Genomic DNA, 24,932 nt, shown 5'->3' on the forward strand with positions numbered 1-24,932 from the left:
ACCACCTAAAGCTAATGAAACCTTCTTAGGGGAGTTTGCCGATTTACTTTCATTTTTATGCCTCAGATTTAGGAGGATCCTTATACATATTGCCTCATGGTCTTTCAGTTTGGCTAAGGATTTTCTAGCTCTGTTGGAATGCTTTGTGATCATCAATTTGTAAAGACTTGGAACTCATGTGAGTTTTGATAAATTCATCAGCTTAAATGGCTGTTGCTTGTTTCACTTTCAAATACTCTGTGTAGTTAAAAGTGAGCAATTCACTTGAAGTGTAGAGAAAATACGGGACAGTGTCTCTTCTGGACTAGAGATGGTCACCCTGAGTCTACATGGTAATATCTGTTGCTAATGCAGCTACTTTATTGCACAGAGTTGTGGAGTGATGGAGCCTGCTGTTCACTAAATCTTCACAAAGAAAATGGATTACATTTTGGCATCTATTACCTTTTTCAGTCCTGGTCCTAAAGAGTCAGTGGTATCATTTGGTTTTCTATTCAGCTGAGTTCTGAATGCCATAATTGTGTAAATAAGTTAATTAAGAGTTACTTAACATGCTTTCTTGATCTCAGCTCATTGTCTAATAAAGAATGCAGGACTGGGTATGCAGATCCATGGCCTTCTTACAGAGTCTGAAGTTTAGACTAACAATATAATTATTGCTGTATCAAAATCAAATCAATTGATTTTATGATAGTTGTATTCTGCACCTACAGTTTAGATGGGCTGAAAAAATTAGATTATTTTTCTAGCCGAGTTAATAAACACCTCACATAATCTGTAATAACCAGAAGTCACGAGACAGAATTTTCTCTTTAAAGCCTTTTATGAAATGTTTATTCCAAGTTTAGTACAACATACTAAGCATTTTGACCAAACACTAACCAGATAAGAAATTAAACATCAATACAAAACAAAAAATAAAAGAATGCTGTTTGGGGGGGAGGGCAAAAACATGAAAACCAAGCTTATTTTGTCATCTTTAAAAAAATCAAACCAAACGGCTTTAATAATGTACAATATAATGTTACTGCTTTTCGTGACCCATATATCTCATATAGAGCTGGTAGATGGAGACATTTAGACAGAATTGCCTAAACATTTTGCAGGTTATAATTTTGGCGGATGTTTAAAGTGTCTCGTAGCATCAGGTCCCGGAGACGCCAAAGGGCGTCTGCCATTGTAGTGTGAGCCCCCTTACTCTTCAGCCAGTGTGAGGGGAGACGGCTTTCCTGCTCTTTCGTCAAGTGTACGTCTTTCCTCCGAGCTGAGGGAACAGCATACATTATATCAAGCAGTCCAGCTGAATACTGAATACCATGTGGTGTTCATTTCATCACCACGCTTATTATCTATGATAGGAGCTCTAACAGTTTGCCTCTATATTGCACTGTTATTGCAAAAAGCATCACCTGCACTTTACACATAGGAGGGGACCCACTTACCCATCAGAGCTAGGCCTAGTCAGAATACTACTCTTATGAACTGTATTGTCATTCCTTGTTCACCAAGAACTTGAAATACTTGTTGACAAAGTACTTAGAACCCTGGTTTAACACCCAAACCAAAGGACTCCTATAGCAGTGTCTCATTTTCATACAGGTATAGAAATTCAGGTCCAGAGGAAGGGGCACATACTCCTCTAGCAATACCACTTACAGAAGCAATCTGGTGTAGGTACCAGCCTGGTTTAGCTTCTGAGACATGACCACATCTGTTAACAAGGTAATAATGTGCTGTGTGTTGTAGGTATTCCATTAAACTGCTAATGTATTCAATACTAATAATCTAAACAACAAAATATACCAGTGGCAGTACTGTCATATATTTTTAATAGTATAAAGAAAGTCAAGTCAGTATTTGAATTCACAAAGCTATTCAATGATCTCATGTCAAATGGTGCCTGTTTAAAGATAACAATAATCTAATGATAATGATAATGAATCTAGGATTTAAAAGTGAAACAAAAATCTAAAATATTTAACAAGCATTTTATTTTGTGCGCGGTTTAGACTTGCATGAACTTCATCTCCAAGTGGGAACATGAAATTACATGTGCTCTTACCTGTAAGAGTGTGGTCCCATCTGCTCACAGTGCCAGACTCGGCACTGAGCCCCTCAATGTACTTCAGATAGGCCTCAGAGTGCAGCAGGCGCTGTGTCTTTGGAGGCGGAGCCACAAACATGGGAGTTGAAGGCTGCTGCAGAGCCGGTTGTCCTGGCTGACCCTGCCCTGGGTATGGAGGGGGTGCCTGCTGGCCCTGCCCGTGAATTCCCATCTGAAACAGTCAAATAAGCAGTGAGACCTTAAGCCTAAAATATAGTTGGCTCCACATGATTTTAGGATAAGAGTATTTGAGAGAAAGAGAACCATAAAATTATTTGCTGAAGTGTAAGACTTTAGTAAGGAAACATTTTCACAAATGAAAGAACATATGTCTGTGACACATGATCTTGTGCTTTTTTAAATAAATGCATTAGCTGTTCTTTAAAAAGGTTTCATCATGGAGTTAAAACAGATAGTCTTTCGTAAAGCTCATCACCTGCACCATAAAAAAAAACTTTTAGCTTTTTGTTTTGCTGTATACAAGATGCTTCCACATTACACTTAATGACCACAAAGTGCATATTCCTATAGAGTACAACGGTGCCTTCACATGCTCCACAGTGCAGTACTTTTAATATAAAATGTAGTCTGCACCCATTTTCACACTCAAACAGGTCATTGTTTGAGGACCCCATTCTCCACCTCGCAAACCCTCTTTGTCATTCAAGGACGCCAAGCGGCTCCACATCAACCACAGAGAGAAATCTTGCCTCAAACATGCACTCCAAACACAAGGATGCTTAGTTGATTGGTCGTCTGCCAACTGTGCAACTAGTGCCTCCTATCTGTGAAACATCTCCTGCCCCAAACATAAGAATTCATGCACTGACTATGAGGCCCCATACACAATACTGTGAACCTTACCCCTGCCTGGGGGAGCTCCTTTTGGCTGTACTTTTGGAGGTACGGAAGATGCTATTTAAATACTTTCAAAGTGGGGCTTGGAAGGTGGGCCAATCTCTTAAACACCCATGTACCAGGATACCCTCCTAGACAACCTTTTCATGGTCTTATACATGGCATGGCAGACCATATAATTCTGAAGTCTGAAGTCCCCTCAATATCCAAAGTGCATCTTTGTGGGCTTTCCAGTAACACATTCCAGTATGAGAGTCACCAATCCTCCCAGACTTCAGAAGTCTATAGATCTTGGCAGGCATCAGTGCCTATCTCCACAAGAGCAGTTGAGCAGCTGTCCATACCCATAATGTCAAGGCTCTGGGACCTGTGTCATTTTCTTCCCATCAAAGTCTTGGTAGCAAGCAGGCTGCACGGTCATCAGCATGACCATTGTGTATCCAGACAAACAGTGCTATATGTCATTGACACTTGTCCTGAAGGCATATTTGGTATCAGGAAAGAAGGGTGACCTTGGAGGAGCTAAGACACTACTTATAGCATAGATGGCACTCCATATAGGAGACCCCATTTAACATATCCTGTCTTCTTTATGGCCAGAAACCCAAAGTGCTACTCTACCACTGTTGCCCAGTACTAAAGGAAAAATGTACTCATCCAGACAGAGAAAACTGAAGTACTGAGTTAAGTCAATCACAAGAGAGGTGATTCTACCCTATTTCTCTGGGCACATAATTGTTTCCTGTCGCTTAAGGCCATTTCTCTACCCAGAGTGACCAATATGGTAGCAGACATATTATATAGAGGTAGGAAGGACCCTTTGTTTCCGAGGAGTCTACAAACTTCACACTGTGGTTCTCCATCAAGAACAAGAAGCATCCTATAGGAAACTTGTATTCATGCTGATGTAGCAACTGTGGCAGATACCCATCCTTCAGGATCAACTAATCCAGTACCCCCTTGGGTCTGGAGCCAACACTGAGTCTTGCTCCTGAGCATCACAGACACTCAGGGCTAGGGTCGTCAGAATCTTCAACATCCCAATTGTTGAAGACTGCATTCTTTTTCAGGGGTCCAACCTTTTCATGATGCAGATATTAAGTTCAAAAGATGTTATAAGAACCTTTTCTTCAAACGGACTATTCTGTCCATGGCAAAGTTTACCTGCTGGCTGTAAGGATTTCCACCGCCGGGACTTCCTCCCATAGAGTTCACACCCTGGCCTATAACACCTACAGCAAAGGGCACAGCAGACATGGTTAGAGACAAAGAGCTATTACTTCTGGACCTAAAATCACACAGTATTATGATACTGCAGCAACAGCAACTATACTACATTTCCTACTATACTGGTACTGATATGTAAAAACACCTTGGTTAAGAAACTGTATAAGATAAATAAAATATATTCTGAAATGGCGATTTCTGAATGACCTAGACAGCAAAGTAGTCCCCCAAACACAGAGTGAGCTCTGGAATCCAATGTCATTCTCCAGTTGCCTGCAGGATTGTTGTGGTGTCTGTAATGGATGTGTCTCTAAGTGGCACTAGCCGTGATGCATGTGACTATGTTGTGTTTTGGACTGGTTCCATTGGAGTCTTCATTTCCTCTTTCATCTAGAGTGTAGCCACGGGGTTCAATGTCATGTGCCAATTTGTGGAAAATCTATCAAAATTGAGTACTGAAGAAGAAGTAGCAGCTGCAAAAATATTTTAAAAATATTTCTGTAAATCAAAGTTTGTCCTTAGGAATGGCATCTGATGGTGTCAACTTAAAAGAATGGTTAATGGACAATGCATGCACACATCCTACAGTATAGTCTTTTTTTTCATAGGATAAATTCACAATCTATTTGTTGAGCCTTTGGCCCAGCTGGTCAATAGTTACAACTGCAGAGGGTAAATGAAGAGCAAAGATACATCTTACTCAATTAATGGAACACATTATAAACTTCAGACCCGAATGTCCTCAATCCACACTACTGTTTCAAACAAAGAATCACAGAAAAAAATAATAGCATTTTGCTGTTGGTTCTTTCAATGGCTCCTGTTTTTTAAATCTGTAAGAAGAATGCTGTAACTCCAGTTTTTCAATGGGCATTCAAAGATTAAAATAAAAGATTATAGAGCATGTATTAGCAATGCCTTTTCACATGTCTTTGATGAGTTTATCCATTCATTATCAAAGAGCTGTTCAATCCTAACGAGACCTGCTGTAACCCAGAAGCACAGGACGCAAGCTGGGACGCCACCTTGGATGGTTCATTGCAGGTACACACAGGGATAATTTAGAGACAAATATTAAACCTAGTCAGCATGTCTTTTGGCAGTGGGAGGAATCCGGAGAAGGTGGATAATATAATCCATGTAACTCTGGGAGAACATGCAAACTCCACACAGATGGCACCTCAATCCAGAAACAAACCCAGGACCCAAGGATCAAACCACAATACCACCCACTAGAAGAGTACATGTAGCAATCAAAACAAATTACTTCTGAATAACAAAGATTTGTCTTTTATGCTTTTGGAAATTTAGATCACTTTATTAGCCACATACAATTTCTTGCATTAGGAATTTGTCTTTTCACATACTCTAGCTTGCTCTCCATGAGACATACAGACAACACAGACAGGGAGAGAGAAGCTTGGGGTCAGAGCGCAGGGTCAGCCATTTATACAGCGCCCCTGGAGCAGTTGGGGTTAAGGGCCTTGCTCGGGGGCCCAATGAAGTAGAATTCCTCTGCCGGCCACGGGATACGAACTGGCAACCTTCCAGCCACAGGTGCAGATCCTTAGCCACAGGGCCTCTGCTCTGCCCAACCTTATTATAGGTCTCCATTAAGTTGAATGTGCTAGTCTAAACAACTGCAATTTACAAAGCTGTGACTTAAAGATTTATTAGTACAGTAAGTCTACAATACAGGAAGCCCCTACCAGAGGTTTTAAAAAGAGAGGTAGAAGGAGCAACCTCCTGGTGAAAATGATTATGTCCTTACCAGAGAATGGGATGCCTGGGATTACTGGCATACCTGGAGGAAGATGGTGGGTTAAAGGAGGTACCCCCATGTGATGTGGCTGCATGCTGCCCATGCTGACCATGCCGTCAACTGAGCCCTGTAAGGGCAGCATAGGTGGCCCAAAGCCACCCATCATGCCTTGAGGGACAACACAACAAATCCATGCATCAGTACCATGCACTCACTATCAAAAGTCATGCACTAGAAACAAAGATAACAGAAGTTAAAATATGGTTAGTGCATAAGATGAACAGACTTGTTAGCTGTAACATAAGTTAGCAAAAAACTCAACACAAAGGTTAAAAACATGATTACTTTATGCACATGCTGTTGATGATATAAAAAAGGAAATGGTTGTCACTCAAATTTCAAATAGTGAAAATGACAACATGTAGCATTAAACTGTTTATTTGGGTGATGTGACAGCTGTGGGACCTTAAGAGGACATAATTAAAAGACACTAGAGATGGGCATTTCACCTGAGGATACAGAAGCAAGTAGACTCGGGAAAACCTTGTGAGCAGTTTAGCCTGATCCTTTAAGGTAAAGGGTGCAGCCGTGTTACTGAGTGGTTACCTGACCCAGGAGTTATGTTCTGATTAAGCATTCCCATTGGTGTTGGTGGGGGCACCACACCCATGAGTGCCCCAACAGGGGTACCAGCTCTAGGTGAAGCTCCCTGCTGCTGTTGGGCTGCACGCTCTCTTTCCTGCTGTTCTGCAACTTTGGCTGCCCGCTCTGTAAAGCGTATGAGAAAGACAGTGACCTCACATAATCAACAAAAGATACATTCTAACATTCTACATAAGCAGCTCTAGTAGGTTCACAAGTGTGTGGCTTCCTTCCCTTTGGAAGTCAGCTGGCTGCAGGCTCCATTTACCTTCGTACTCAGCTTTCTTGGTTGCCTCCAAGTTTCTCCATTCAGTGCCTACCAAGCGACTCAGCTCTCCAAAAGAAAAGTCTGGGTGCTGGGCCTTTATCACTGCTCTCATCTCGCTGCTGAACAGGATGTACCCACTCATGTTGATTTTCCTTTTAGATCCCTCCTTCTTTGCACTGCCTTTTATAGACTTCGGAGTTGACTAGTCCCAAGAGAAAAAAGGAGATCAGCTCAATGTCTGTACAGTTCTAAATGTCTTGAAGCAAATTAAGTCATTTTTCAAAAGCATAGATGATCAACACATTCCCTCACAACTAACTTTGCAGATGCTGCATGTGTACTGATGTGGACACAAACACACAACAAGAAGTAAACCAGTAATCTTTGAATGCAAGCATGACTACATTGTGGAAAAAAAGCTTTTGAGGTATCCTTAGATAAGACACTCACCTGAGGAGGGGTATAGGGCATGATATCCAATTCACTGGCTAACGGGGTTTGTAACTGTGGCATGGAAGGGGTCTCTGTCACCTCTCCATCCTCTTCCCCTATCTCCTCCATCTCATCATCAACTCCTTCCAGTTCTGCAAACTTGGCCTCCAGTTCCTGGATCTTCTTCTCTAGCAGAGGAGACGGCTCTTTCTGAGGCACAATCGGCTTCCTGTCGGGCAAAGAGGAAACCATCTGTCACTACAATATATGGCACAACACAACATCAACACAACTTACATAACACCAGAAATGCACTTGGACTGGATAAGCTGGTCCATAGCACATCTTGTTATTTAAAAAAAAATCACAATTTAAATTTTAAACACAACAAAAATGCAATGTAAAACACTGGCGCAGTGCTCATTGGTTGGCCATTGGTCACCAGTAACTTAAACCTGGAATTATACCTTTTGCCCAATTGTTACATGAGACTATCTACTGATTTCAGTTACATGGGACTCAAGCCCCTCAGTTGACTTCATGAATGCACTAGCTCTGGATGGTTTTAAATCTAAAACATGGTTCTCCCTTTCTGTGTAACTGAAGTTGATGTTGGTTCTGTTTTTAATTATGCAAAACATGTAAGGTTTCCATTTAGTAAATGAGACCCCAGCCAGAAATAAAATCCACAGAGGTCCTAGAGAATAGAATTGGGAAACTTTTGAAGTTCCAAACTTAATGCTTCCTACAGATGCTAAAAAAACCTGAGCCTGTGTCTCACTGAAGCCTGGACCATTAAAGTACACTCTGTTACCAGAGGATTCACAGGAAAATAAAAAGAGAAAGCTATTACAATGGAAGGGTCACTAGAACATTGAGTTATAGAAGTGTATACTGTGAACAGTTTTACTTCTTGACAACTGAAGGCATAAAGAAGACAAACAAAAATATAGATTTGAAGGCTGAGTCTGCTGCACACCTACACTACAGTCTTAACCAGAAAAACACCATCTAATGGAGTGCATTGAGCTAAAACATCAGCAGCAAACACCATATCTGATTATTGCCACCAAAGTACAAACATGCTGCAGGTAATCTAAGTGAAACTGGTATGGAGGTTTTCACAGCTTTTAAAGATTTTGTTGATGAATACTAATACTGAAATAGAAATGTATATACAGTACCTTACAAATATATTTGGGCAGCAAAATAAAAACAATTTATTGATTTACAGACATGCAATTTGTATTTATGGTCAAGAGATTAAAATGAACTATCTTCAAAATAATAAGATTATTTCAGGGTACTTTCGTGCATACCTTTGATCATATTAGAACAAGAATACACTTTGTGGTTTTGGAAATTTGTTCCAAATGTCTTATGGCTTATCTTTGTACTGTATCTTTTTCTTTGTTCTTGGTGCTGATCAGAGGTTTACAACTTGAACTGTCACCTTTGTAATTCTTTTGTTTCAATCTATGGTGAACTTCACCCCTGTACTCTGAAAGTTGGTTGTGTTTTCACTAACAGTTGTATTAGAGTTTTCCTTGACAGCTCTCATCATTTTTTCATCATTAACTGCAGAAGCTTTTCTTTTTGGATTACAGTCTAAGATGATTGGTAATTATACCTGAGGTTTCTTTGTTTTTCAGTGCATTCTACATTGTTGATTTTATATGCCCGATTACCATGCTCTGTTTCTGAAAACATCAGAAACATTTTTTCCTGCTTTCATTTAACCAAAAATCTGGATTTCATTTTTACTTTTGACTCCAAACACTAAAGGCAATGCAAGACAGATTCACAGATCTTCTCAGACCCAACAACAAACTTCTGAGCAGCAAGAGACATTCTTACATACAAAATAAATAGGTTTAATACTGTCCGTTTAATTTAAACAGTACAACTGAAAAGGTTTTACTAAAAATAAAATACTTAGTAGCTGTACATATCAACAATATAGGCCAGAATTGTTGGATACATAAACATGTATATTGATGAATATTAAATTAAAACATGCCATAATTATACACTTTTAATGGTAAACTCACAGCCATATTGAGCAGTAAGTTTTTTAACCCCTATTACATACATGTTCTGATATTTAAGAGAGGTGTGTCATCAGATGATTGATAAAGTATTTTAATCTCAGGCATAATGTTATACAGCCCATTTTAGCTGCTCACCTAAAATAATAGATTTCATCATCAACCACTTTGGCAGAGAGGGAGAACCGCTTCAGCCCCTTAAACTTCTTCATCTGCTTATCCGTATCATTGTAGCGACTCTCACAGAGTAGGACATCATCCTCTGACACTTCCGTGGGCCGACAGGAGAGATAATCCTTGAACGAAGACACCACACACTTCCCTGGGGAGAGGGGTGGAGAAACATCAGTGACAATCTATCCAGACTCATAATAATGGATATAGTTATGTACACAAGGAACAAGAAGGTATATTGTATACATTATACATAACATATCGCCATTCTTTTTATAAAAAAAAATAGTGGTACTATTATTATAATACTATGTTCCCTAGTATTATACCAATAGTTGCCAGAACAGCCTTCAGGAAGTGATACCCCCTATGAGGCCTATATATGTGTAAGCAATGATATCAATGTAGTGTTTTAAATATGTACCATTACTCCTAGGAAAGAAAACTCTGACAAGTGCATAGAAATAAACATTTTATCGACAGACTGCAGCTCAACTTTGTGTTTCATCTAGTGCTGTGTGTTTTACATCTGGGGAGTGACTACTCTTGAGAAGAACTCCTAAACAGATGTCAAGTTTTTCAGAAGAAATTTTCATTAATATGATGGTCCAATATGGATCTTGGGAATGACTCACTGCAAGTGAAAGAGATAATGTTTTTCAAGAACAGTAAGATACACATTAGTACAACATGGTCTTAGTGAACCTGTAGCCGATAAGAGGAGAGAACAAACAAAATGAGTAAAATGGTGGGATGATCAAACCTGAAAATGATGTTAAAGATTAGTTCAAGTTTGAGCTGTCTGGCAATAATCAATGCTAGCTTTTTTAATACGAAATGCAGGGTAAAATAATCTGTGTGCAACGGCTACAGTGAGGCATGGGGTAGATCAGTGTGGGGCTGCATCTGACCCAAGGCTATTAGATTTTATTATAAAAAACAAGGGTTCCTTCACTGCTGAGGGGCACAAGCATGCTTTGATCCAGAATACAACTCCCTGAGGAATGCTTCTTATAGGGCAGGGATTCATCTTCTTCAAGACTAAAACCCCAAATACACAGCCGATGTGGTGAAAAACTATCTGGAATATAAGCATGACTAACAAAGATGCCTTCACCTGTCTGCTGTCCTGATATGAGCATTAGAGGCCATAAGGGGGTTTACACAGATGGATTTATGGCAATGAAGCAATGTGGATGAATTGTGTTTCCAGGATTTTGGAACTCCATTCCATAGCCCTGAAGTAAGATACAAGATGTGAAGACGGGGCTAATTTTAAGTCCTTTCTGCATGAAAATTAGACTTCTAAGGCTGGAGTTTATGGCAGGAAGTGGGTTAACTGATGAGGATTCCAGATGCCAGCTAGGAAAACCCCTGGGGACGTAATCCCTGACCATTTGGCCAAAAGGCTGTAAACTGGCGAAACACATTACCTCCCCCCTTTACCATAATAACAAGTGACATCAGAAGTGTCAGGAAAACCCTATATAAACTGGAAGTTTGTACCGGCACTTGGAACAATACTTCGGTTTTGTTGTTTCTTGCGCGAAACAAGACTTCGGTTCTATTGTTCCTTGCATGCAATAAACTCATCTGTTTAACTTCATTTCGGGATCCAGAACCTTATTCTTTCTGTTTCAACAGCCCTTTACCAATAAATTGGGTTTTAGCATGAGAACATGTTAAGGATCTGTAGAAAGCAAAGGCTCCTCCATTTATGAGGCAATTAATCTGTCTTTGTATATTTTCTGTAATAATACATTGCATGCACACATTATTCATGTTTACACTTATTTGCAACGTATACCTGGTTTTCCCTTTGTATCCATAATCAATACAAAATGTGACCTTAACTTTTGAAATAAACTCCAGTCTTTTTGGTGTAGGTGAGTAATAAATACTATGTAAAGGACAGTTTTAATAAGGCTGCAATTCTAAAACTGTTAAAGAAAAAAGGTAGGACTCTATGATCTATGAGAGGTACGCTGCTGGCTAAGCACTGTTGAAGACAGAGCCACCATATTCTTGACTGAATTTCCAGCATGTCTCTGCGGAGCTTGGAATTAGTAAAAAAATATGACCAATTTGGGCACACCGGTATCACTTGCAGTGCTGTGAAAAAGTAAGTAGGTAAAGGTGTGTGTTTTTCAACATATTTGCATGTATGGATATTTGATCTTCATTTCAACAATACTGATAGATAAAGGTGATCTCATTTAACAAATAACAATTAAAAGTATTCTTTGCAATCATGTATTCAACAAAATAAGTCAGAAATGCAATTGTCTGCTGTGGAAAAAATAAATAAACCCCCTAGCTACAATAGCTGGTGTTGCCCCCTTTGGCAGAAATCACTTCTTGAAGGCATTTCTTGTAATTGTCTATCAGTCTCCTACATGGACTTGAAGAAATATCTGCCCACTCCTCCTTACACAACTCCTTCAACTGTGTGAGGCTTTCTTGTATGTACCGCCCGCTTCAAGTCCCCCCACAGCATTTCTATGGGGTTAAGATCTGGGCTTTGACTGGCCCATTCCATAACCCTCCATTTATTCTTTTTGAGCCATTCATTTGTGGATTTGCTTGAGTGTTTTGTGTCATTGTCTTGTTGTAAGGTCCACTTATGATTCAGCTTCAGCTTTTTGACACACATTCTCCTCAAGTACTCTCTGGTACAATGTGGAATCCATGGTTGACTCTATGATGGCAATCTGGCCAGGCCCTGATGCAGAAAAGCAGCCCCAAACTGTAATGCTTTCACCACCACACTTTAATAATAATAATGATAATAATGTGAGGTTCTTTTGGTCAAAGGCAGTTTTTGGTTTTCGCCTCACATGATGTCTGGCATTCTAGCCAAACAACTCTACCCTTTTTCTCATTCATCCAGAGCACATTGTTCCAATAGTCCTGATCTTCACCTAGGTGTTGTCTTGCATCTATATTCTTTTTTGAGAGCAGAGGCTTCTTCCTTCCTGAACGCGCATGTAGGGCAAAGTTGTGCAGTCTTTTTCGGATGGTTGATTCTTTGACATTGCACTTTGACATTGACATTGGCAAGACTTGCCTGTAAATCCCTTGATGTTATCCTGGGGTTCTTGGAGACTTCCTGCAGCATCTTTCGGTCACCTCTTGGTTTGAATTTGGCGAGACAACCTGGTCTGGATAGATTGCCAGTGGTTTTAAATTTTCTCCATTTGTAGATGATCTTTCAGACAGTGGAGTGATTGACTACAAATTGCTTGGAAATGACTTTAAAACCCTACGCAGACTCACTGGCATCAACAATATATCTTCTGAGGGCCTCAAAGAGCTGTTTTGATCTTGGCATGATATAGCCACAAACCTCAATTGCTAAGACCAAACCAGACTGCAGGTTTCTGATGTTTATATAAGGCAGTTCCCTCCAAGTTACTCTCTAATGATGTTCTAATTATTTGCACCTGTTTTGGTGTACCTGATTCTAATTTTAGGAATTTCAATGCAATGATAAAAGCAGGGGTGTACTAACTTTTTCCCCACAAGGAAATTGCATTTCTGTTGATTTAAATATTAGTGGGACAAATTAGTGCAAAATGTGATGTTTCAATGTTATTTTTTAAAATTAGATCACCTTTATCTATCAGTACTGTTGAAATGACAATCAAATATCCTTTTGTCCAAAAATGTAAAAAAAAGACAAACCTTTTCATGACGTGTACTGACTTTTTCACACCACTGTATTGTGCCTTGGAATCACATCAAATTGGGTATGTGTATGGAAAAAATAACTGGAGAATGTAAAAAAAGCCCTCTGAATTCAAATCAATTCCCTAGTACCTATTGGACCTAATGCAGAATACCTATTACGCAGGCCATAGGGCAGGTTTCCTCCAGGTTACTCAAGAACACCTCCTTCTTGTAAAACATTTTTGTTGGCTCATGCTCCGTCTCTTCTGGGTGGATAAAGATGGGTCCTAAAAAGTATGCAGCACCATCACGAACCCACATCTTCTCAATCCTACAGTTGGAAAGGGAAATTCAAAGTCACTACTAAACAAACCACACAAAAGCAAACATTTTCTAAAAAAATGATAAGATATGCAAAAAAGCAACAAATAAGAGATTGATACAGTATAGTGCAATTCCAAAACCAATGTCTGTACACCCACAGAATAAAAATCCATCAGTCACCCAGGTGCGTGGACAGCCATACCTTCCTACTCTGTGGCGCACTAAGCCATGCGACTTGATGAACACACAGTCACCCACTTTCAACCACATGTCATTATAATGCAGCTGTTCGTAATACTGGCAACCCGGCTCCCCACTGGGCATTTCTACTGGTACATCTTCTCTCTCCTAGAAACAGATATTAACAGGGACAAGTAACACCTCAGTGCTGTTTATTGTGCATCTTGATTTTCAACTTTTTCAAATCCTGTAGTATTCAAGATAGGTACAGAAACATTTCTTAATACTTATTAATTTCTAAATATACACAGCTCATTTTGAATTACCTATTGCTTCTCCATGTCTTACCTCACAGCAACGACTCACTGTGAAATCCATGATGTCTTATGGCAGACTCTGGATGACCACATATCTCACTGATGTTAATGGAGGTCTGAAGGTGCCCAAGTGCCCGACAGACAGGCACTCTACTGAGAGGAATCCTAACTGACTAGTTGAATCTGGATCAAGTGTCAAGTAACTTGACCCAGGTCTAACATAATGTCTGACCCACAGAACTCAGCCTGTGAACAGGGTAAGTATCTTTTCTAGAAAAACAGCAACCTCTTAAAAACATAGTATTATTTTAGTTAGTAACATAGGGCTTTTCAAAGACAAAGCTATCATTACTGAAATTCTGTATAGCAATTATGCATTTTCATAAATTCAAATTAATCAGCTACTGATTTTGTTTCTTACAATAATACTTTCAAGGACATTAGGTATGTTCTATGTAGCATGCACTTTTATCTTACAGCCAATACTGACCTTATCGATGATCCCTTTAGCATCCACTCCTCTACCTTCCTCGGCCATTTCAGGAGTTTTTTCCTGTTCATGTTTTGTAGCATTAGCAAACATTGAAGCCACTCGCACAACAGGCAAGGGCACATCCCGAGGGACAAACCTCACAGAACTGACTGGCATGGTCCACATTTTGATTTTCTTAAAGGATTTTGTCTTGGCTGAGTAACGGGACTCGCAGACAAACACATCCTCTGGCCTGAAGCCCTCTGGGTGTAGCTTAAAGTACTCCTTTAAAGGACAGAAATGCTCTGGTGTTATTAACACTTAAGAAGAAATTGAAATGTAAATAGGCACGTTTTAATTAAAACTAAGCAATTATAAAATTCCTAAATTAGTACACAAAAGTTTGAATTAAGCAGTGCTTAAATACTAGTCTTATTTCAATATTTTCTAGAAAGAAATTCTACAGAACCGTAAAAAAATACCTTGTTTATACAAGGTAGTATTGCATTAAAATGAGAAAATTGAGTTTAAACGCAATAATCACTTTGTGAAAATATTGCTACTATATTAATATATTGCATTATATGTCAATAATACTATTCTGTGACAAGTAGAATTGACTTTAACAACAGTAGAATATCTTCACACTCCTCGCAGTAATTATACTCAATAATTTTCTCATATAATCCAATACTAAACTAACTAAACAAGATTTAGTTTTTCTGTGGCGCTAATAAGCTTCCATCCAATTAGTTGCAAACACACAAGATAAATTCCTTTTTACTTGAGAACAGAAAATGTAGATACTAACCACACAATTCTATACATACCTGCACATCTAAAACAAGAAACAAGCAATAGTTTGCCAGCCCCTATAACCGATAAATTGAATTGCCTACTGCCAAGAAAACCCAATACTCTTCCAATGAAGTGTCATTATAACTGTGAACTGAGCTGCATACATTTGTCTGACAGGAAAAATGACAAACTTCTAAAGGATAGTCAATCACTGAAATAAGCATATTAAAAAGAAACAAGCTAAATCAACTGACAGAACCTTATATACTGTATAAATATATGTATATCCATTTATAAACACATATATGTGTACTAATGGAATACCATGGGCATCTCTCTGAAAACGCAGAATGCAACTACATTTACCTTCACAAACATCACTACACATTTCCCAAGTATTTTGCTAACAGGCACTTTGTTGTAGTAATCACTCTTGAAAACCTCCTTTTCTAGGAACTTCCGTGTAGCCAGATGGAAAGTTTCATTCGGCCTGTAGAACCAACAACCATACAGCCACTTCTCCCCTGCATTGTGACAAAACATTAATGGTTATTAAGTTTGCATTAACAAGACATTTTTGTCAAGATAAAACGGCAGAAAGCATTTATCACGCAAAGACTTACCAGCATCATCCTGCCAGAGCCGCTCAATACAGACAATATGAGGCTGCAGGTTTGGCTCAGCTGGCTCCACGTACACGTAATCTCCGACATGGTACATGCTGTTCTTAAAGCTGCAGTCCTGACTGTAAGTGCGTTGCAATCCAGACTGCCAGCCCCCACCGGAGTGCTCATCACTTTTCTCAGCTTCTGAAATGGCAAGAAGGAGACTATGGATTTAGAGCTTGTTTTAAAAAAACATCAAGAAACTTTTTTTATACTCAGCAACTTCCTAAAACTACTGTATTCCTGTTGTATTTCTTTTCAAAATGGCTCTTTGATCACACCCACCTTTCTTTTCTTCTTCTCTCTTCAGTTTGTCTTCCTCCATCTCCTTGGGCAGCTTTTCCTTCTTCTCTTTCTCTACATCATTGTGTAAGTGCTTGGTCGTGTAGCTTAGGGCTGGCGACAGTAAGATCTCTCCATTCTTGCAGAGTTCATCTCTGATCTTAATGAAGAACTGCTGAAGCTCCACAGCATCTTCAAAGATCTCAGAGTCTGTCCTGCAATACAATTCACAGAGCATTCAAGCTTGCTATTTAGCGCTTTTCCATTATCAGCTATCCTTTGGCCCTGAACATGGCAAACTGTGAAGTGTCTAATGTTTCTTTGTCACTTACCTGTAAAGAAAAATGAATGTGTATCAATAAAGCTTGATAAAAGGGTTGTGATATCAAATATTTTTACCTGTGCAATCTTCTTGCTTTCTCCAAAACCTCAAACATGTGTTCTTGAAAAACATCCAACCTCCTGTAACGATTGTTCTCAATGCTGTTGCGGATGATCTCAAAATTCAAGAGAGGCTTGTTGGGGTTTCCAGGGTCTCGTGAGGGAATCTCTGCCAGGGAGTCACTGTAACAGCGTCCTTCATCGTCCTGGTGGCTCAACACAGACACGAACAGGTTATGGATCAGTTCCTGTATCAACATTGTAACATTGGGAACATGACTTTCCTCCCCTCCTTCCAAGTCCCTCCTGGTCTCCAAAAGGACCTTGTGAAGCACAAGAGCATCTTTGTAAATCAGAGACTCCGGTTCATTGTAGGTACAGGCATTGTTGAACATGAGAACAAAGTCTTCCACCAAGGAGTCCACATCCTGGTACTTGTTGGCCATCATGTGGCTCTTGATCTTTTCCATGTCAATAGGCTTTTTGATTGTCACATAGTAATCCGGCAGCTCCTGACGTGAGGGCAGCCTCAGGAAGATGGCACTCAGCCGGCGCCCTCGCTTGTCCGTGTAGTTTTTCACAGCTTCATACAGCTCGTTCAGCTTCTGCTGGAGAGGTGTCAAGTATTTTGACTTTTTAGGAGAAATGCCACTCTTCCTGCCTAAAAAAATGGAATTGATGATGATCAGGTATGCTGAATAAGCACCAGATAGTATTTAGTTAGTAGTAACAGAAATGTAAATCATGCATCAGGCTAGACCTGACAAATCTATAATAAAATAATTTTAAAATAATAGATTTTGTTTACTTGTAAATTTAAACATTTGTAAGAAAATCTCTGAAGACTCATTCTATTATTTGTTTTGTCATGTTCTGTTTTTAGGCAAGTAATTTATTTAGTAGATGCATTAACTTACGACTCCAAACATACTTATTTTCAGTTTTGGAGAAGCCATGTCTTCATCCTCTGGTAACGGTCCCAGCTCTTTCCTTTTCTCCTTCAGTATTTTTTCCAGAAAATTGGCATCATTATAGACCTTTTTCAATAAAAATAAATCAGTTATTACTTTGATAACTCTACATGACACTTTATTAGTGCAAAAATTGTGACACTGTGGTCAGTCCCTTGATTATATTCAAAACCATTAGTTATCACTTCCCATTTCTTTCGTCTGTGAGTTCCCATTTTCTGTTCGTATTTATATTTGTTTTTCTTTTGTGTTCTTTCTCAGATTAAATAAATTTGTTAAATAATTACATTTCATACGAGAAAAGTTTAAATTAGACAAAGTGTAGTTTCTCTCAAGAAAATGTTCCAAAAAACAGCACACAAAGGTAAAAAATGTTTAAAGACATTATAACCTGAGACAGGAAATGAGGCAAACACAGTTAACAGCAAATTGGTTGGGCTATATTTTTCACAGCTTGTTTTTTTAACACTGCAAGACAATTAACTTTCCAGGGGATCTGTATTCCCACTTATACTTAACAATAACCAACCAATCAATTCATTAGACAGTTTTATTGGTAAACATCCCAAATAATTATGGGCATGAACACAAAAAGGGGATGTATTCCCAGGGTACATTTACTATGTGTGAAGTTCTTCATCTGCTGCTTAGGAATTAAGTATTCTGGGCGATTTTATCAGATAATCATCTTTTAGCTCAGAAAATATATTTAGAGTTACATGTGGTTGAATGTTTTGTCACTGTCCCTTACATCTTTTATGCCAATAAAATATACAAAAAAACAGTAGTGGAATTTCTTGAAAGAAATTTTGAAGAAATGCAAGAACCATTTTTCCAGTTTAAGAAGGCTAACAGATATTTGAGAGTTGTTACCAATTTTGTTTGTTGATGAAGTGTACCTGCTATGGACAAACTTTAACAGTGCATCATTTACAAAACAAAACCAAATCAACACACCTGATTATGCTTACATTTAACAGCCCACAACATGTACTTTATTTATATACCTCTTTATTTTCACAACATATTCATAATTCAATAAATATAATTAAAAATCAGATTATATGTTAAGGTCCTATCAAATCCATACAGTTGCATTTTAATTTCCTGAATTATTCTGTGCAGGGATCAATGCCAAAAGTGGTAATCAATAATGATCAGCTGTGCCTCTGACAAATTATATATTTGCAGTGGCTCTTACAGTTCAGAAAGAAATACCACAAATATTTTAACTAACAAGGAGCTAATAAATTGTTGAAATGCAATGATGAAAATAGCACACTGAAATAAGTGTTTAATTGGATTCATGCAAGATTATATTGGCCATTTGAGGTTCGTAACTGCATTACTGATAAAATGGTATTGGATCTGTAGGGGGTGATGGGCATTTAGCCATTCTTCATCAGAAAGCTGCCTATTCCTGTGAAAGGACTGTGGCAACCTAGAGTATATCCAGGAAGCACATGGTGCAAAGTAGGACTACACCCTGGGTCCATCACAGTGTGCACACACATGGGGGAACTGATCTCGCCAGCATGCCCCTGGGAGGCAGGAATAAACTGCAGCCCACACATAGAAAGGCCATTCAAGCACTCTAACTGCCATGCCACACATGAAGAAGATAAATCAGTAAGCACTTTTCAACTGCTCATTGAGCTCTTTTTTAGAAAGATGTCTTTCAATAGTACGGATAAAAAATCTAATCATCTGTATGTTTCTTGGCTTCCAGCCTCAAAAGTTTTTTTAATTAAAAAAATCTATCACTTTAAACCCCCTCAAGCAGGAACTTGCCAACACATACCTGTGAGCCCTCCTCGTTGTAATGGCGAGCATTGCGGAACATCAGCTTCATGTCTTCCATGAATGCATCCTCGGTGAGGTACTTATCTGAGCGGATGTTATGCTCGATGGTTTTCAGGTCCATGGGCTCCAGAATGATTTTGTAGTAATCTGGGTAGTCCTTCTTGGAGGGCTTGACCATGAAGAGATCACACAGTCTCCTGCCAGTGGAAGCCTCTCGAGCCTCTGTCACAGCACTATACAGGATCTTCAACCGGTGTTTCTTAGCGTTCTTCTTCATGCTAACAAACACACATTGCAAAACTGAATCATCAAAAAATATTGTCACAGTTTTGGGATTAGCAAAATGTTTGAAATTTCTAAGATGTTTCTTTCTTTCTCATTCTAAAGGGGTGATACAATGAGCACGGTTTAAGCATTTCCATAGACTCTGTCTATCTGATCCACTCACTTGAACCTGGGCACATTGACCAAAGAACCAGGTGAGCTAACAGTGAGCTAACAGTGTTACTAATACATAAATTATCATTCTGTGTGAGGTCATGAAGCCAGTCTTCACGGGGCTGGGTCAAAAGACAAAGCAGGGCTCAAGGCAGGAGCATGGAGGATAAAAAAATAGCATATACAATAAGCACAGGGGATAATCATCTCCCGAGGAGAGAGTGACTAAGAGGTAACTGGGCCACAAGAAAGAAACTTTCTACAGTCTGTCCAGGTAATCTGAGCACTGGAGAACTGGACTCGAGGCTTAAAATGAAAGGATTGCTATCTGATATTGACGGAATTACAGATTTCTTATATTGTAGAAAGATAAAGGATTTTAGTTGGTGATGCATTATTTTGAATAGTGATATTGGTTCCCATTTCTTTATCAACCATTCTAGATAGAAAGTTAGTCCTGGGCATGATTCTTATTTGTTAGGATTCAGATTCCCATTTTTGTTCTGTGTCTAGATTCTAGATTTTAGAGAAAGTTCTACTGTTATGACTGCTGAAGGCGGGACTCTGGTACTAGTGCAATTGCAAATGTCTTTATAGAGTTGGAAAAACTGTGTGCATTGTATTGTAAAAAGTATTAATTTGACTTGTTTAAACCTGTTGCCTTATTATTACATGTAACCAAGTTGTGCTGAAGAAACCAAGAACACATGTGCTGAATAACAGTTGGTTTTACTGACTGTAGGGGGTTTCATTATTCATGATACTTTTCAAATCTGCTTGCATAACAAGCGGTTGTCGGGACTTGACTGATTTTTACATTGATTTATCTTTTCTACTCACAGCCCCATTTATAAAATATATTTCTCATACAAAAACTTGGTAGTATTAGATTATGTCTTCAAATGATTGCATTAATGTTCTTTCAAATAGTTCAGTTCATCTGAAAGCATGGCTCTAATTTCATGTACCAGGGAAGAATATATCAATGCTGTACTGCCTCTCCCTTACCTGTGAGTTAGCAAAAGAGGAATTATCATTCAAGTGCTCTGATTAAATATTTTGAATTATGAACAATACCACCTTTGGAGTTACTCAATTAGATTAAACTCCAATTTGCATATTTGGTAGCAAGACAATTTTAGCTTGTTGAAACACAATCCTGCTGTTTTTTTCTAAGTTGTTCCCTCACTAAGTACTAAGTACATGATGACAAAAACAAGTTATGATAAAGAATACCTATTTAAAAAATACCTATAAAAAATAGTACCTCTTTCTCTTCGCGCTGCCAGTGTCCGATGTGGCAGAGGACAGCATGCTGTCTCCATCCTCAGCCTCCTCTCTCCTAGACAGCTCCTTTCTTTTTAACTGAAAATAATTATATTCCAGGAGTTCCGTTGGCTCAGCGCAGCGCAGTAACATTAAAAACTCCAGCAGCAACTCTGCTGCACTAACAGCTCACAGAGCTGAAAATTTAAAATACTCTCAACTTACACCAGAATGATCTGTAAAAAGTACATTTCTTAAAAGCAGGAAAATCCTTGATTGTGTCCTTCGCTGGTAGTGATAAACATTTGAAAATCACACCATTTTTGTCATGACAACCTCTACATTTTATAGAGGGGCCCCTCCATGTCAGATGAGAAGACTCTTTTGACTATTGCTATGTACAGAAAGCAATTGAAATCATACGCTAAAGTCAACTAAAACATCTTTAGAATTATTGAAAATAGAATACTAAACAGCTATCTATAGGAGAACAGAATAGATCCAATTACTGAAATTCACAGGTATCAGATTTAAGGTTGAAATTTGTGAGCATCTGATGCAATAATATGCACTTCTAAAACAGACAAATGTTTTAAAACAGCTAGCACACATAAAAAGGAAACAGTCCTATTATAAAATTGAAGGGAGACCTATTTAGACAGAATCATTTAGCAGAAACAAAACTGAGCACAATAATACATTGTGCTCAATGTATTAAAATGTGTGAGCACATTTTGAGGCTTAAACACCGAGTTCTGTCTCAAAGCCCACTTGCTTAGTTTGTAACATTACCTGCAAGATCTGCTGCAGTTTCATAACACGTTTGTAGATAGCAGAGTTGGGCAAATTATAGCGTTTAGCATTCTCAAACATCAAGTTCAGGTCTGCATCGATCTGGTCCACACTTTCATATTCATTATTCCTCATCTTGTTTCTGCGGAGAACAGACAATATTTAGGAGCCTTATACAGCACTTCCAATGCCTATATTACCAACATTTAACATTTACATTTACACACCATTCCTGTGCTATTATCTGAAATGTTTCATGTCACTGCAAAGCCTGAATACATTTCCTATTTTATTTATATGAAGGAAATAAAATCTTAAACAAAAAACACATTTAGAGGTCTTTGCTGATTTAATATAAAGGTACAAACTGTAGACAACTAACAAATGAATAAAAATACACTAAGTATTTTGAGAAATACTACTGACGCTGCACATTAGCATGCACACCTTATTTGATGGAGGGAAATGGGTTGCTTTATTTGGTGAAAGTAATCTGGATATTCCTTTTTGGAAGGCAACTGAAGAAAAGGCTCAGCGATGAGCTGTCCCTGGCTGTTGCGACCTCCCCGCACTGCTTCATACAGCTGGAAAATGGGGTTGTTTATGTTCATGCAGGAGTTTATGCTCTCTGCCTCAGATTCCCCTTCATCGTACCGCACTGCTCCTGTGGAGAGACCAAAAAACATTTGCCGTAACAATTACATGGCCCTTGCACATGTAAATCTCTACAATACCTTATTTGAATTTAAAAAACTAAATTAAAAAATAAAAAATGTAAGTGTTTCAGTAAGTGCATATACTGAATCTCAACAAAAAACAATGTTATTAATTAATATGGGAGCATAAACTGTGAACATTTTAAAGAGAAGTGGAAACTAGAACTTCAGAGAATCATGGAGCCTGATGATGCTCTTCCACATAAAGGTGTTAGGTGCTTCTTACCAGCTAGAAGGGCATCCTCGTCGCTCTCTGAGCCATACTGCAAGGCCATGGTAATAGCTGACAATCGGTCTCCTTGCGCAGATCTCCTGTTTCTGTCAAACACATGATTAGTCTTAGATGGATCCACCTATCGTCCAGTCAGAGATCTATACATCTCACGCAGCATTACTGGAATGTAAGACAAAGGCACTCACAGTGTCTTTAAAAAACCTGCATCAGATTTATGAATGCGATTATGTTATACCTGATTCGGATACTTGATTTAGTAGGTTCTGCATGCTCAAGTTCAGCCTTTTTCTGAATGAAGAGCTTCTTTATATTGTTTGCATCCTTGTATTAAAAAAAACAGAATAAATACAATATATTGAAAAGAGCATTAAAAGAAATCATATGTACACTGTCAGTTTAAATAAATGTAGTTAAAATCTGCTTTTTAAATACCATACTACTTACTGTACCAAAGCATAAGCTCAAGTACAAAGTTTAATATAATGAGAAAATAAATCTTTTGAGAAAAAAAATCTACAAACCTTAAAAACCTGTGATCCTGGTTCATTGTATGTTTTGGCATTTTTTGTTAGAAGATCTATGTCCTTTGCCATTGCAGTCACACTCTTATAGTGTCCCATCTAGAAAGTAACATAGCCACTGTTATCCACAACACAAAACATTCATAAACAAAGATAAGATAAGATAAGATCACTTTATTAGCCTTATACAATTTCTTGCATTAGGAATTCGTCTTTTCGCATACCCCAGCTTGCTCTCCAAGACACATAGACACAGACAGGGAGGGAAGCTTTGGGTTAGAGAGCAGCGTCAGCCATTGTACAGCGCCCCTGGAGCAGCTGGGGTTAAGGGCCTTGCTCAGGGGCCCAACGGAGTAGGATTCCTCTGCCGGCCGCGGGATTTGAACCAGCAACTTTCCAGCCACAGGCGCAGATCCTTAGCCACAGTGCCACTGCTCCCCTCCCCCTAACCAAAGCCTGTGCTTTCAATAAGTATTAATGTGCCCATCTTAAATGGGCAGCTGTGTCAGTGTTCAGGGAGCAAAGTAACAAGTAGATCTTAACTTAACACTGAAAAGTCGAAAGAACACGATGTGTGAACACCTCAAGAATACTCATCAGCCAAAATGTCTCTTCTTTCTTTCTACTTTTAAGTGTGGAATTAACTTTGACTTGTTCCATCAATGTCCATCACTGACATGTTAAACTAAGAATCAGAAAACTTTCACCAAGCTCTTACATACCTGTATCCTCTGAGCAATGGTCTTGAGATCTATTGGCTCCTTAATTATGGCATAATAGTCCGGGTAGTGCTATAAAAAACAGGGTTATATTAAATTCTGGTTCAAAAAGATCACATTCATCATCACACTAATCATTAGTGTGATTAGTGGGAGCCCAATGTACAGCATCTTACCACTTTGGAGGGCAGTTTCTGAAAGAGTTCACTGATGAGACGTCCTGATGGCTCTGTGTGTGTCACCACAGCTTCAAGTAGTTGCTCTAGAACCTCCTTCAGACTGTTTGATGCAGTCTACCAGTCAATGTCAGGGAAAAAAAACATAACAGACAAAATCTATTCAGCTCAAAAGAGTATAAAAATAAATTCAAACATATTCCCCCTATAAAATGCTTTATACAGTTGCAAGAAAAAGTTTGTGAACCCTTTGGAATTACCTGGATTTCTGCATTAATTACTCATAAAAATGTGGTCTGATCTTAGACTAAGTCACAATAATAGACAAACACAACCTGCTTAAACTAATAACACAAACAATTGTACTTCTTCTTGTCAGCACTGAACACATCGTTTAAACATTTACAGTCTAGGTTGGAAAAAGTATGTGAACCTCAAGGCTAATGACTTTTCCAAAAGCTATTTGGAGTCAGGTGTTCCAATCAATGAGATGAGATTGGAGCTGTGGGTTGGAGGTGCCCTGCCTTATAAAAAAAGCACACAAAGGTTGGTAACTGACAGAGTCTGCTATTTTCAAGACAGAACTGTTCATGTGAACCATGCCCCGATCAAAAGAAATATCAGAGGACCTTATAAGAAGAAGAATTGTAGAGATGCATAAAAGGCTACAAGAGCATGTCTAAAGGCCAGGG

The 24,932-nt window shown here is 38.7% G+C and overlaps 1 protein-coding gene across 6 annotated transcripts in view; it reads right to left on the minus strand.

The window, feature by feature from the left end:
• Nucleotides 1–804: 804 nt before the first annotated feature.
• The window catches only part of pbrm1 (polybromo 1), a 29,465-nt gene continuing 5,337 nt past the window's right edge, over nt 805–24,932 (minus strand). For 3 of the 6 annotated variants that reach the window (XM_088636149.1, XM_088636146.1, XM_088636147.1), the window contains 25 exons: nt 24,241–24,357; nt 24,068–24,136; nt 23,346–23,444; nt 23,060–23,145; nt 22,816–22,907; nt 22,321–22,537; nt 21,874–22,015; nt 21,083–21,180; nt 19,376–19,655; nt 17,535–17,640; nt 16,622–17,264; nt 16,226–16,437; nt 15,899–16,084; nt 15,642–15,799; nt 14,496–14,762; nt 13,711–13,856; nt 13,358–13,515; nt 9,480–9,663; nt 7,312–7,522; nt 6,862–7,063; nt 6,558–6,719; nt 5,961–6,119; nt 4,127–4,194; nt 2,063–2,276; nt 805–1,264 (listed from right to left, as the gene is read on the minus strand). In XM_088636149.1, the coding sequence (XP_088492275.1) occupies nt 1,092–1,264; nt 2,063–2,276; nt 4,127–4,194; nt 5,961–6,119; nt 6,558–6,719; nt 6,862–7,063; nt 7,312–7,522; nt 9,480–9,663; nt 13,358–13,515; nt 13,711–13,856; nt 14,496–14,762; nt 15,642–15,799; nt 15,899–16,084; nt 16,226–16,437; nt 16,622–17,264; nt 17,535–17,640; nt 19,376–19,655; nt 21,083–21,180; nt 21,874–22,015; nt 22,321–22,537; nt 22,816–22,907; nt 23,060–23,145; nt 23,346–23,444; nt 24,068–24,136; nt 24,241–24,357 (4,449 nt within the window). In that variant the 3' untranslated portion in view covers nt 805–1,091. The remainder of the gene's footprint in view (nt 1,265–2,062; nt 2,277–4,126; nt 4,195–5,960; nt 6,120–6,557; nt 6,720–6,861; nt 7,064–7,311; nt 7,523–9,479; nt 9,664–13,357; nt 13,516–13,710; nt 13,857–14,495; nt 14,763–15,641; nt 15,800–15,898; nt 16,085–16,225; nt 16,438–16,621; nt 17,265–17,534; nt 17,641–19,375; nt 19,656–21,082; nt 21,181–21,873; nt 22,016–22,320; nt 22,538–22,815; nt 22,908–23,059; nt 23,146–23,345; nt 23,445–24,067; nt 24,137–24,240; nt 24,358–24,932) is intronic. The other 3 variants (XM_088636150.1, XM_088636152.1, XM_088636148.1) reach the window with 2 other exon arrangements.

This window comes from Lepisosteus platostomus, chromosome 6 (assembly GCF_059453375.1).
Source record: "Lepisosteus platostomus isolate fLepPlt1 chromosome 6, fLepPlt1.hap1, whole genome shotgun sequence".
Classification (NCBI taxonomy): domain Eukaryota; kingdom Metazoa; phylum Chordata; class Actinopteri; order Semionotiformes; family Lepisosteidae; genus Lepisosteus; species Lepisosteus platostomus.